Source organism: Ambystoma mexicanum, chromosome 6q, assembly GCF_040938575.1.
Source record: "Ambystoma mexicanum isolate Mex_15411 chromosome 6q, UKY_AmexF1_1, whole genome shotgun sequence".
Taxonomy (NCBI): domain Eukaryota; kingdom Metazoa; phylum Chordata; class Amphibia; order Caudata; family Ambystomatidae; genus Ambystoma; species Ambystoma mexicanum.
In genome coordinates, this window is record NC_090937.1 from 1,675,814,760 (window position 1) to 1,675,829,774 (window position 15,015).

A 15,015-nucleotide genomic window follows, 5' to 3' on the forward strand; every position below is an offset into this window, starting at 1 on the left:
GGGTGAGGGAGGCTGAAGGCGGGTCAGCAAGCACAGCCGGGGAGAGGAGGGGAAGGGGAGGAAAGGATTGACAGGATTGTCCTGGGTTTTTGAGATAAAGTGAGAGGCAAGGGCATTGCAATGAACCTGGGAGGCAAAAGGAGGGGTAGAGACTGCAGCAGGGTTCGCCAGCTCCTTGTAGATTTTAAATAGTTCGACCAAGTTGTTAGATACCGCCGAGACACAGGCTGCTTAGTGAGGACAGATAGTTGGTATTGCCTTTGGAGTAGGCGACAGCCCAGTTTGTCAGAGGATGAACAAGAAGCCCTCTATTTCCTCTCAGTCGCCGTACACTTACTTTTAAGTGTAGCTAGGTCAGAGTCATACCAGGAATTGCACTTGGCTTTGGACTTCAAACGGATCCTCTTGACAGGGGCAAGAGCATCAAGAGTATCAGAAATAGAAGAGTAGAGAAGGGACAGGGCTGTGTGAGTGAGCCAGAGGAGGAGGGAGTGGGGGAGAAGGCGGCAGCAAAATCCTCAACTGACACACGCTTCATGGGAAGTATGTCCGAGAAGGTAGGTGGCAGTGTTGGGGTAGGCTTGGCTTGCGGGGAAGAGAGTGAGAGATGAGAGGAGAGGATGCAGGGGTCACTCCAGGTGAGAGGAGTAGTCAGAGGGATAGAGAGGGGGAGCCCAGAGGAGATGAAGACATCAAGTGTGTGACCTGCAGAATGCATCGGGCTACAGGGGAGGATAGAGATAGAGGGACTCACAGAGGTCGCGAAATAGCAAAGATGAGGGACAGGGTGAATCGAGGTGGATGTTGAGGTCACTAAAGAAGAGGAGTTGAGTGGTTTAGGCCTGGACGGTGGAGGAGAGGTCAGTCCACTCAGAGAGAAAATAGGTGATATGACCAGGTGGCTGGTAGAGAGTAGCAACAGTAAGAGAGTTGCTAGGAGAGATTGAGAGCCTGCAGACAAGGCATTCGACAAGGCATTCGAAAGAGGAGTAAATCTGAGTGGGAATGATAGTGGCAGGAATTCACTCAGGGCTACACCACCTCTGGGCCGGGTGGATCTGGGTGCGGAGAGGATCTTGAAGCCATCAGGGAGGAGAGTGTCAAAGCTTGTGACAGAGCTGGCCGTGAACCATGTCTCCGTAAAACCGAGGACATCAAGTTTTTCGAGGAGGTGGCAGATGTCAGAGGAGTGTTTGACAGCAGAGTTGAGAGTGGCAAGATGCAGACCTTCCGGGGAGGGGTACAAATCAGAGGTATGCCCTGTGGAGGAGTGGAGGTAGCCTGAAGTGGGGCAGAGGTGAAGGGAGGAGTGGGCAAGGTAGCCAAGGAATGAGAGGAAGGGACTGCCGGAGATGAAAGGAAATTGATGAGGCAAGGGAATGCCTATCGAAGAGGAGGAGATTGGCCTGACCTTGGACAATGACAGTGCCATTAAGATAGACATTAAGTATGACTCTGGAGGAGTCAAAGGAATCCATAAGGACTTCCAAGCGAGTGCCACCATTAATGGGAGAGGAGGAGACAGGACAGAGCACAGAGATCATATGCGGCGTCCATTGATCTGACGAAGCAACGACTAAGAGGATATCGATGAGGGTCTGTCTGGAAGAGGCGCTGGAATAGGTATCAGCGATAGGGAGACCAGGGTAAGAGGCCAATATATTCTTTTTAAACTTCTTCTTTCCAGACTTAGTGAGAAGGGAAGGGATAGTTGATAGAGAAGCAGTTTGAATAGATGGGAGAAACAGAGAGCGCCATGAGTGGGAAGAGAGAGGAGGCAGAGGGAGGAGTAAGTAAGTACAGCGGTATGGAGCCGTCACTGGGCTAGCAGGTTACAATCAATGGACAAAGTTAAATGCAAAATTCACCCAAGTGTGACTTTCAAGTTAAATGCAAAATACATTCAAGTTTGACTTTCAAGTTACATGTCAGGTCCTGTTGTTAAGGAAATGAAGTGGGAGTAAGATGGTAACGGTGAGTACGGAAATTACTTAATTTAGTACATAACAGGGAGAGCTGAGAGTACAAGCAGAGATGGGGGTACAGGGCAGTCAGGAGGAGGTAACTAACCCATGCAGAGTGAGGTAAGAGAGTCATGGTAGTCCAATAGTCCAGGAATAGCAACCTCAAGGCGGGTTGGGCTGTGGCAGAAATCTCATGTAGCAGCCTGTCAGCAGACAGGGGCCTTAGAAGTGGGCCTTTGAACAGGGGCCGGTTCCCGCCTCCTGGTCCCTCGTTGGCTGAAATAAGGACATGGACATGCGCCCAAAGATCTCGCATGAACTGGGAAATGCCCTCCTGATGGAACTCCCAGCTGCTTACTTGGCTCACCTAAAAGCAGTCAACCACCCTGCAGTATGTCATATTACAGGTGTCCGGAAATTTGACCAAACCACCCCCATCCTATACAAGCTGTAGTGGCTTCCTCTCCAGGCCAGTATACTGTTCGAGACTGCATGCGAGTAGCACTCCAACGTACCTGGTGGATAAACTTTGCATATCTGCTGCCACAAGCTTCTCGTGCAGCAAATTGGCCAATTGGCTTGAATCACAACTCGTCTGCAACGAGAGTACACAAATACAGTCCTTCTCTTATCACACACCAACCCTCTGGAACTCTATCTCGGTATTGGCTCAGAATGTCCCCACAAATCTCAAAACGTGGCTTTTTCAACAACACCTTCCCAAGGACTATTCCCAATGTATGCACAGAGCACATCTCACAGAATTGCGTTACTGTTAAAACGTGCCAAACGCTAGCTAACCACACTCTGTGCCGTGCCCTGCTTCTTCCGATCTAGGTCTGGATTTAAACAATGAAATAAAAATTAAATTAAAAAGCACCAAAGCACATAGCAACTAATATACATCGTATTACATTTTAAGGTTTAAAATAGAACAAGTGAACTTAATGTTAAAACAATGCACTATGTCTAAATCTCTTAGAACCTAATCATTAAGGTACAAAATATATAAACACCCAAAAGTAGCCGACCTCATTTACAACAAAAAGTATTTCCAATTTATCATGAGATTTAGGGAATTACTAATTCACAAAGTGGTGTCCTTCCGCACTCCTGTTGAACCTGATAATTCTCAGTCTGTTAAAAACCTTTGCAAGGCTGTCCTGTTTTACATAACAGAGCAGGCAGTGAAAGAAGCTGTGCTTGATCGTATCAGGTTGATGATTGGACCAAAAACCTATAGGATTTGTGCATAGCTCTCAACTCACGCTTTTGGCGGGTGTCACCCGCCTTCTAAATAGCTGAGTCACCCGCCAAGCCTCCTGCATGCCCATTCATTTCAATGGGCCTCTCACCCGCCAAAAATAAAATCGGGTGTTTTCACCCGCCTTTGTGACACAAATGGTTGAGAGCTATGTTTGTGTTTCGGTGCTCAGAGATGTCCCATACAATCACAATAGAATCACCTCAATCTGAGCACATCCTAATTTTTGTTGGTCGGTTCTGTTATCTCGGACGAGCACATATTTAGTAGTGCGAAATCACCTATCAATCACAAGACAATAGCATTTGCGGCACGGCGACATTGGTTGCATACAGCATTATCTGGGAATAGCTCATGACACATCGCTTTCTAATGCAGGCAAATTCCTCTGCGCTAAACCTTTTCCACACACATCCTAGTTCCCTATTGTTATAATTGACACCCACTTTGAACTTGATGAGGTAAAATATATTTTCCTGTTTACATGTTACTCTAAAAGAAGTGCATTGGGGTGCATAAGGGATGACCTTAGTGTGACCGGGTACCAGCACAATCTCCATGAGGCAGGGATTGTGGGTGGTGTGGGACGGATCCCCACAACAGCCAGGAGAAAGGAGCAAGTGCTTGTCATATGTGATGTAGGTCCAGGCCAGTAGCTCTTTAGCAGATGGTGACACAAGCAGTGCTCATTGCTGCATTTATAGGGGAAGTCGCCAGCTCCTTGGGAGTAGATCCCGTGTACAGAAGAGAGTGCACATACCATGAATGCGTACCCAGGCAAAGGTGGAGTGGTCCTGGGCCTCATGGGTGAAACATCCAGGAAAGTAGACGGTTGGATAGGGCCACTACTCAAACATCATGGAGCTTGTGCTGCCCTGTCCATGTGCGAGAAGTACTTAGTATTCAAGATTTGGCCTTTTAAAGACTTTGTCCACACAGCAAGAAAGACCTGTGATCGGGAATTAGAAACAACCGAATCAATTAAACCCTTTGAGCTCAACCAATCGTGCAACACAATCCATTCATAACACATGTGCGTCCTCTTTGAACAAGCCCAGCATCAGGGGATGAAAGGCTCACATAAGCATTCTAGGCCTTAGAAAGGACAGTTGTTGGGGTTTGGTGAAGGGGCGAGAGTGGAGGGGGGTGGAATAGAGGAGAAGACTCTGAAGGACGTGGAGGGAGAAGAAGCTGTGGAGAGAGGAAGTGGTCAAAATTGGAACAAAGTTGAGTAAGTGGGTGGAAAATCTGAAAGAGTGTGTAAAGAGGAGCAGGTGGTAAGTTCAGGAGGCAGGGTGTGGGGAAGAGGCACGAGGAGAATGTGGTGGAAAGAGAAAGATGTTGTAATAGGTTCAGTGGCAGGGGGGGCACGAGAGGACGAGGGCTACAATAAAGGACGTAGGCGGTAAAGAGCCCTGGCGGAGGGGCGGGTGAGCAGACAGAACAGGAAAAGAGAGTACAATGGCCCGGGGTCCCACACCGCACCCGGGATAGGCGCGGAGAATGTCCACCAGCAGGCGGAGCTGAGCCCCATAACTCTCAGCAGTGAATTGCCCGAGCGACCAGGAAGAGCACCCAGTCGGGACTCCGGTGCGCACCCGCTTCGAGCATCCAGGCTCGGCCCAAAGTCACGATTGCCCCAGCACCTGGGAGTGTAGAGCGGTGGCACAGTGAGGAAATACATTGAGCGAGCAGGAAGCCACGGCCGGGGGCACCAACAAGAAGGACTGAAACATTATCGGTGGACATCACGAGGTAGATGGCCATACCAGATGGTGCCTGATCCGTAACGCACTACCAGCAAATACGAGGGAGGGCACAGTTCATTGCCCAGAACATTGAGGTCTGTGCTGGGAGAAGAGCCCAGCGCAGATATGACGTGGATGCTAACGACGAAGGGGTAAGGCTGGCAGCGGGTGGACACCGTGACGCTGTGGGCCGCCACATTGTCAGTTGTAGCTGCCATATAGCAGGAGGCCCACACTGGAGGTCAGGGGGTGCCCAGACCGCTCAACAACACAGACCCAGACGAGGAAGGGCCTGGACCACGGGCCCACTGGAAACCATAGCCGATCGTCATTGGCAGGGCCTCACACCTGGCTGGCAGGACGGAGTCGAGAAGAAGGAGGGAAGAGGCGATGCAGCAGATACAAGGCAGCATTGGACCTGCTTCCCACCGAAGTTCACCACGAAGTAGACGGCCACGCAAGCGGGCAGAGAGCACTGGATTTGCAAGCAAACATTACCCGTCACGTGGGAGGGCACAGACCATCTGCCTATAACAAAACAAGTTACCACCTTTCAGGGTTGCCCTAACGCAGGTGGATACGGACAAAATGGGGTAGTTATGAACTAAGTTGAACAAGCGTGGCACTGACACACGTAGCACCAAAGCAGGAACGTCACATGGCAAGAAGGCATGACTGGAACATAAGTAAAGCAGTAAGTGTGCGCTTTACTTTGTGCAAGCACCAGCACACACCGAACCATTGCAACATTGCAACCCTCAAGACTGCGCAGGCGGCGAATGGAGACAGTGAAGCCCCACTGGCAGTGTGAAAGCCCAAAAACGACGCCGGAGAGGTGAGACACAAAGTGAGGGAAGTGTTCAGGGAGAGCACGCAAAGGCGGAAGAAGACACACCCGAGAGGAGCAACAGAAGAAGGTAGTAACTAAGTCTGGGTGGAGCACTGGTCAGGGTCACAGGACTAGCCAGTGACCCCACCACTGGAGAGGCTAGAGATACCCTCAAGACAGGGCAGGCCCAGAACATACTGGGGATAACAGGAAGAGAATCATGAAGCACACAAGAGCAGAAGGGTTTCCAGGGGGTGCTCCAGAAGAGACAGTTACGGTCGCTGAGTGGGGCATGGTCCAAGGCCACAGGACTAGCTGGTTAACCCACTACTGCAAATGCTAGCGATAACCTCGGGACGGGGTCGACCCTGACCACACTTGAGATAAGTCGACGCAAACCCCCAGCATCGACAGGGGAAAAGAACGTGGAAGCAGCGAAAAGAGCAGGTCAGGACTCCAGCCAACAACAACAGTGGCTGGTGCAAGGGGAGGAAGCTGGGGCCCGAACACAAATGCACAAGAGCCACAGGCACCGGTATGCCGGACAAACAGAAAGGTGGCAAAGGAAGGCAAATCAGCATGGAGGCATTCACCTGGAAGAACGATCAGCCTCAGCCCGAGATACCAGAGGCCGGCACAAGTACACTCATCTTCAAACAACTAGGAAAAGGACAAGAGGAGGGCCCCATACTTGAAGCCATAGCGGACCTGAATGCGTCACTGGAGGGAAAAATGGATGCAGTGATCGTAGACGTGGGGCTCCTCAGGCAAGACATAAGGAATCTGACAGAGAGTGTGACCACGGCGGAACACCAGGTGCAAAGTAACACAGAGAACATCACGACTACCCAGTCCCAAATTATGGAGGTGCTGGATCGCATTCGTACCTTGGAACATAGAGCAGAAGATGCAGAAGGGAGAGCTCGATGCAACAACGTGTGCATAGTGGGACTGGCAGAAGAGGGGGAAGGCAGGGATCCCACAAACTACATAGAAAACGTATTGCTCCAGGAAGTGGGGGTGGGGAACTTGTCTCAGGGCTTTGCAGTAGAGAGGGCACACAGTGCTATGACCAGCAGACCCCATCCAGGGGCACCCCCAAGACCCATGATTGCAAAGATTATGAACTCCAAGGATCGGGAGAAAATCTTGGCATTCTCAAGGGGAGGAGGAGTGATAATGAGAAATGTTGCAAGAATAACCATCTATCCGGACTATACAGCACTAGTGCAAAAGCAACGGGCACAATATTGGCCTACAAAAGTGCGACTTCTGGCTGCCAGTGTGCGATTCATGCTACTATACCCTGCTAAACTGAAGGTGCTACATAATGGCAGGTCACACATATTTGAGACCACAGCTGATGCTCACAAGTGGATGGGTCAGCAAGGGATACCGCAACCAAGAGATGGGAATGAGCAAAACAACAGAAATGCATCCCAATGAGGAACACAGTGCGATAAAGATGAACGAACCACATTAAAGGGACATGAACCAGCATTTTGACAAGCGGGAGACCGCAAACTACTGGGGTAGACCGGCAGTTCCCACGAAGGAACCCCACAGAGGAATAGAACTCGAGAACTTGAGATGCCAGTTCTGAGGCATCCCTCTGCAGTGAGTGCACCCACAGAAAGGAGGGTGGCACAAGGAAAGCAGCGAAGCCCTAGCTGGGCGTTTTTTAATAGTTGTAGTTAGTGTGTGATTAGGTTGGTTGAGAGAAGGCACAAGTGGAGGAGGAAGCACCAAGCAACATGAACAAGGACGAAGCGCAGAGACATACTCCGACAGGGGCAGCCCACGAAGTACAGCGCGGTGGTGGACCCGCAAGAAATCCATGCAGACCAGAATCAACATGGAAGGGAAGGGCCAGAGCCACCCCAAATGGAGGAGATTGGCAAAGGACGACACAAGAGCGCCTGTCGCCAGACATAGGGCACCACACAGGCCCATGGGAACAGAAGGGCCGAGAGACACAGTAACCAAATGGGCCAGGAAAAAGCCATCATAGCTACCTGGAACGTCAGGCAACTGAATGCCTACGTCAAGGGACTAAGGGTACATGCCTGGATGAAAAGGGCAAAGGTTCAAATCGCAATGCTGCAAGAAACACATCTGACAGTCGAAAAGAAATCAAAGATTGCCAAGAAATGGGGAGGACAAATGTACAGCTCAATTTACTCGAACTATGCCAGGGGAGTACTGACGTGGATTGCCCCAGCAGTACCCTTCCAGCTCATAAGACAAGAGAGACTCGGAGGGCAGAATGGTAATTGTACACGGAATGTTGGAGAACAAAGAGGTGTGTTTGATAAACACGTACACCTCCTAATCATGATCTAACATAGTTCTTCAGGACAATTACACCTCGGATGGTCCCATACAGGGGAACATCATTCATCTGGGCAGGTGATTTCAACGGCACACTGAACCCGCAGGTGGACAGATCTGACACCAAGCTAAGAAAGCCAGCACAGCCGGCCAGGTCTCTGCAGAAGATCCTGGATCAGCTGGAACTTGACGACGGCTGGAGGAAGGTACATGCAGACACGAGGGGATACACACACTATAGCGCCCCACATGGGATATACACCCAAATCGACTACCTTTTCACGGGCAGGGAATCTCTCGGGGAATTCACAGGGATACATATTAAGGCACAAACTCTGTCTAACCACGCCCCATTGGTAGCGACATGGACATATACATACAGGGGGGGCCCCATACACACATGGCGACTGAGGGCGGAGTGGCTAATGGACAGGGGTTTCCAAGAGCACATCAGGGACACGATAGATGACTATTTTGACCATAATGTGGGGAGCGTGGACAGCACCGGAAGTGCCGACCAGACTGGCTGGAGCCTTCCCAACGACTGTATGTTGTGGGTACACCCTGTGGGTGGGACCAATATGTACTTCTTGTTGTGGATGTCTAGTTCCTGGTGTTTTGACACAATGACTGAGATGCCCTGCCTGAAACTGGTATGAAAGCAGTGTGGAGTGTTGAATAGGTGGGTACTTGTCTCAATACACATAACTTGTTGTGAGTGTCTGGAGAGAAGTGAATGGCCTGAATGCACTATGCACCTGATTGGCTGCCTGCCTGCATGAATGCCCTTCTGACCAATTGGTTGCCTGAGTGTGACCCAGCGGAATGAATGGGAGATCAACTAGTATATCTGGGGGCCTCTCACTGGTAGAATTTGTGTTCAGAAGCTGAAGTCCCAACTACGATGAGTAACTGGAGTGAAACTGCAGCTTAACCTTGGAAGAGAAGTCTTGCTGCTGCTCTACTTCGTTGATCTGAAAGCAGTTGTGTCTCCAAAGACTGACCCCCAAGTCGAGCCCTTTGTTCCACTTTTTGGCGGGCTTCTCCACAGAAGCCTCCAACAGTGGTGCCACTCTGTCTGGGTACCACAGGGGGTGTTGTAGGGGGTTTGGGCACCCTGGACTGAGTTGCCTTGGCAACTCAAGTCGCACTCTTGTGTGATTGGCCCAAGTGGTGAGCCGGCCGGCTCACCACTTAGCATGCTTGATTGACAGCTAAGCTGAATGAATGGGGGTTTGCTGCATAAAAGAAGGGCTTTGGGGACTGGAACTTCAGAAGTCGCCACAGGACCTAAGAATCCGAGGAGGGAGAAGCTGAGCTTACCTGCATCGACACCACCGGGGGAGGCCTGCTGAACCGTCTCACCACTTTTCCCGACGACAGAGGAGATCTCCAGTCCGTAGAGTCTTCTTCCTTTGACTGGTGGGGATAACCAGTTTTGCCTTCTTTTCACCTTCCTGGAGCATCTCGTGGCCCCCTTGCCCGTGCCAAGCACCCCGGCAACCGGAATACCACGGTTTACCACTACCGCAAATAGAAGGGTAGTACCGTTTAACCGAAGAACTCCGGGGCTGGTTTCTTCCGTGGCAGCGCTACGACCTTCATCTTTCCTCCACGGCAAGACCTCCTCTTCCTCTGGACGAAACACTGACTTGCACCCGCTGCCAGGAACAACTGACCCCGCTGGAGCTTCCTTCCCACTTAAGGTACTGTGTCCCACCTGGCTTCGCTTGCGACAGATCGTTCGGGGTGACAGTAAAGCCTCAACTTTCTAACCTGGGCTTGCCTGGGACAACCTAGCTAACTTTCCCTGACTTTAATTTCACTCTTTGTGTGCAAACTATCTACAAGACTCTTTGGGCATAACCCCACTGTGTGAACCTAGACCCCTTCTGCTTGCTCTCTCCAAGAGTGGGCCTTGCAATTGACTTCCTTGCTCTCCAGTAGAACTCTGCCTATCCTGCCTTACTGTGGTGCTTTAAAAAGTATTGAAATTTGTGTGCTTCCATAACTCTGCCTTTTTCCCTCCCTTTTTAATAACTTATTAGAGTGCCATCTTATGTTAAGCGCTCACCTCTGTCTGAAAATAAGTGGTGTTTCTCATTAAGACTTGTCTAATAAGTAATGAGGGTTGTATATATATAATAGTGACTGTGTGCTGAATCTACTTGCCTCTTTGTACTAGTGTAATTTACAAATGTGTCTTTAAATAAATAATGATATACTTTTACACCAAAGCTCTGGTCAGTGTGTGCTTGTGCTACTGTATCTCTGTACCTATTGTGTATACTCTATGTACTGCCTAACTCAGGGGTGCACAACTGATTTTGACAGAGGGCCGAAAGTACCTTACATGATGGCTATAGTGGGCCAAAAAGTAAATGTGGGTGGGGCGGTAGGCGCGGTGGGGCGTGGTGTGGCAGGAGGCTTTTTCAACCCCCTATTTTTATTAAACTCTATGCCCCATAGCCCCCACCCCTCAAGCAAACACTATGCCCCATGGCTCCCACCCCCAAACACTATGCCCCATGACACCCACCCCTCATGCAAACACTATGCCCCATGGCCCCCACCCCTCATGCAAACACTATGCCCCAAGACACCCACCCCTCAAGCAAACACTATGCCCCATGGCTCCCACCCCTCAACCAAACACTATGCCCCATGACACCCACCCCTCATGCAAACACTATGCCCCATGGCCCCCACTCATCATGCAAACACTATGCCCCAAGACACCCACCCCTCATGCAAACACTATGCCTCAAGACACCCACCCCTCTTGCAAACACTATGCCCCAAGACACCCACCCCTCATGCAAACACTATACCTCATGGCCCCCACCCGTCAAGCAAACACTATGCCCCATGGCCCCCACCCCTCATGCAAACACTATGCCCCAAGACACCCACCCCTCAACCAAACACTATGCCCCATGACACCCACCCCTCATGCAAACACTATGCCCCATACTCATACAGACCCCAACCCCCCACCCCTGCATACAAACGAACAAGTATACACCATGCACCCATACAGACCCGAACCCCCACCCCCCAACTCAGCACACAAACCCACAAGCATACACCATGCACCCATACAGACCCGAACCCCCCACCCCCAACTCAGCACACAAACCCACAAGCATACACCATGCACCCATACAAACTCGAGCCCCCCCAACTCAGCACACAAACTCGCAAGCATGCACGTATACAGACTCGGACCCCCCACATCTCAACATACACTGAACGTGCACACAACAACAACAAACATTCAGGCAGACCCGACCCCACCCCCCCAGCCCCCCACCCCCACCCTCCCTGCATCTCAACATACACTGAACTTGCACACAAACACATTCAGGCAGACCTGACACACACCCCACCCCCGCATCTCAACATACACTGAACTTGCACACAAACACATTCAGGCAGACCCGACACACACCACACCCCTGCATCTCAACATACACTGCACTTGCACACAAACACATTCAGGCAGACCCGACACACCCCACCCCCGCATCTCAACATACACTGCACTTGCACACAAACACATTCAAGCAGACCCGACACACACCCCACCCCCGCATCTCAACATACACTGCAGACATACAAATACAAACACACCCATAGACACCCGACACCCCCCCACCTCCGCATCTCAACATACAATGCAGACATACAAATACAAACACACCCATACACATCCGACACACACCCCCACCTCCGCATCTCAACATACATACAAAAACAAAAAACACAGGACAGAGCCGAGACAGACACACACACAAACATACAGCCCCCCCACCATGTACTTACCCAGAGGTCCTGGAACGCTGGCGAGGCTTCTGGCACTGCCCGAAATGTTTTGGGTTGGGTGTACCTCTACATCTGTGCACCCCGGTGCACAGATGTAGAAGTATACCCAACCCAAAACGATTTTTAGAAATGGAGGGACAGATGCAAAACAAGAGCCTCTTGCTTTGCATCCGTCCCTCCATTTTTAAACATCTTTTTTCTCCGGCTTTTACCCGGGCCGCCAGAGAGAGAGACAGTATGGATGGAACAAAGGGCCATCCATACTGCCCCTCTTCTGTGCGGCCCGTGGGGGGGTGGGGATTGCTCAGCCCCGACTTCATTCTGCTGGGGGCCGGGGGGGAGGAGGGCCCCGCAGCCCCCCCTACTCTGCACCCCTGCCAGGGCAGATTAGGTCACTGAGCCCCAGCTTCCCTGGCAGCATACACACACACACTGCGTGACTCACGGCCCGGCAAGGAAAACAAAGACTTTCTTAATGGAGGGCGACCTTTGCTGCTTGCGGGCCGCCTTCCACTAAGAAAGTCTTCAACCCTGCCGGGCCGCATCCAGCAGCATCACGGGCCGCACTTGGCCCGCGGGCCGTATGTTGTGCACCCATGGCCTAACTCATCTTGAGAGAAGTCTGACTGCTCAGCCACAGCTACCAGGTAAATCTGTGTGGTACAGACTGCTACCAAGTGGGTTTACTGCCAAACACCTGTAGTCCTAAATCTTTTGCAGTGGTCCCAAAGGGAACTGCACAGGTTTCTGCCTAACAGTTATATAGGGCGTTTCCCCAGGGGATGGATCATCTTGAGATGCGGGAAGGGCACCATCCAACTATTTTTGCACAAATGGTTAACATTGATTATGAAAAATGTCAACTCCGGCAGGCCTCTCAGTTTCCCAAAGAGAGTCATTGGGCCTCATTCCGAGTACCGCGCTAACCAATGCCGCTATTAACGCCTTGGTTGACGCCGTACCCGGACCGGCAGCACCTTGGTGGATGGCGGAATTACCGCCCCATTCCAAGGTTGGCGGGGCGGTAATTCCCCATTCACCAAGGCTCTTCCCCATTCCCAAATGAGCCCCCATAGGGCTCAATGGGAATGGGGACGATACAAATAACGGTGACCCTTCATTACGGTCACCGTTTTTGGCTTGGAGGCCCCTTTGCGCCCTCGACGTTAACACCTGCTCAAAGCAGGCGTTAAGGGCGAGGGCGCAAAGGGAACTCGGAGTATGGCGGTAAGGGATTACCGCCACCGGTCTCGTTACCGGTGGCCGCTATCCCTTACCGCCATACTCGGAATGAGACCCATTGTGCTAGTTTCTAGCTACATTTGGGCTATAAAAGTGTTTCCTTTTCTGGATCCTCGGAGGGAAGACAGAAAGGAGTTCATCTCATCTCTCCAGAACTCGGAAGTTCCAGGACACTTACAGATATTTAATTCATAGCGCAAAGCTTTTGCTGTAATTCATAACCGGTTACGTGGATTTAAAACTAACTTTATTGCGCATGCTCTGTAGAAACGTCTCCTTCCCTGAGCATGTCTAAATGACACCGTCAAGCTTATCCGCGCAGGTGCGCATGCTCTTTAGAAGCGTCTCATTTATACGCATTCTCTATAGAAGCGTCCCTTCTCTGTGCATGCGTCAATGACACCATCACGCATCATGCCGTACCCACGTCTCCGTATGTGGCTACATGACTGAGCAGGTGCGCATGCTCTGTAGAGCCGTATTCTGGCCACCGAGCATGCGCATCCGATCCGTGCCTGTTTCCCGCGCATGCGCTCTGGCAGCCCCTCATGTTCCTTCCCTAGAGCGCCACGTTGGCCCGCTCCCCCCGGCTGCAGCTCTGCGGGCGGAGCCCCGCGGTTTGGGACCTGCAGCCGCCGAGAAAGACTCGCCCCTTGGACCTCTGTCCTCCGGGCCCTTCACATGCAACTGCACGATGACCATGAATGACTAAACGCGGCCTTATTCCATCTCGGTGAGTTTGCGGGGGGCGGCGGGGGGGGGGCGTTACTCTGGCACTGCTCTACCCCCCCCTCCCCCCTCCTATAAAGCACCCGTTCGCCCCCACCCCCCCTGCCACTGAGGATCCTGTCTGCACACCTTGTTGCTCGCTTCCCAGGCGGCTGTAGGAGCTGTCATGCTTTCTTAACTCATTTCTGTAATCAACAAGTACTCTGTAAAAGGCGCTACGATGCCCTAGGGCTGCTCGGCGCTATACAAAACCAAATAAATAAACTTTCCCCCCCATCTGTACACGGCTCAGACGAAAGCATGAAAACAAATCTCTCCACTGTGCATTGGGGAACCTTCTAAGATATGTTGGGCTATTACCCAATGGCTTATCCAAGGTGGAAAACGATTGCAAATGATAACCACACATGTTGATTGTTGTCATCGAGTCCGTTCTCATAATTATTTTGACTCAATCCAGGTAATCCAACAATTCAAGCGTGGCCTTGCTGTTGTTTTTAAGACTGTTTCAGCCGTTGTTCTTAATCTAAGTAGTGAAGGTACAGAATCTCTCAGTATTGCCACTTTTAAATCCTCATACAAAGTTTCATTCCTTGGGAATATTATTTTGCACAACCACTATGCGCTAGTCAAACCAGGCCTTGAGAGATAATAAGCCAAACTCAAAACGTAAAGAAACCATGGCCAGAGAAAGGGGGAGATTTAGTACTTTTTTCTAAATTCTTCTCTTAAATCTCTCCCATGGCAGCTCATAGGTCTGGGATTCAATTTCTGTACCATACAAGATTGCAGGAACAACTACAACCTTAATAAACGTAAAGGACTAATAGAACACCTACAAAACATTCTTAAAATCCATCACATTTGACTCACTATTCAATTTTCCCTTTTGGACATTTTAAAAATATTTGCCGTGCTTGGGTGGGCTATTATTTCAAATCCTAAATATGTCACTTCGTTTACCAATGTGTTTTATTTTCTTTCATTTATATCAGCCACCCAGTTTTTTCTCCTTCCTTTCTGTCTTGGCAAAACATACAACATAGGATTTATTTCCAGGTCATTAACTCGGGCATTATTCGT

At 50.7% G+C, this 15,015-nt stretch overlaps 1 protein-coding gene across 1 annotated transcript in view; it reads left to right on the forward strand.

The window, feature by feature from the left end:
* Positions 1-15,015, forward strand: part of LOC138515431 (zinc finger protein 208-like) — a 488,076-nt gene that overhangs the window by 388,205 nt on the left and 84,856 nt on the right. Inside the window, exon 6 of the mRNA XM_069630274.1 lies at positions 8,154-8,342. Coding sequence (XP_069486375.1) covers positions 8,154-8,342 — 189 coding nt within the window. The remainder of the gene's footprint in view (positions 1-8,153; positions 8,343-15,015) is intronic.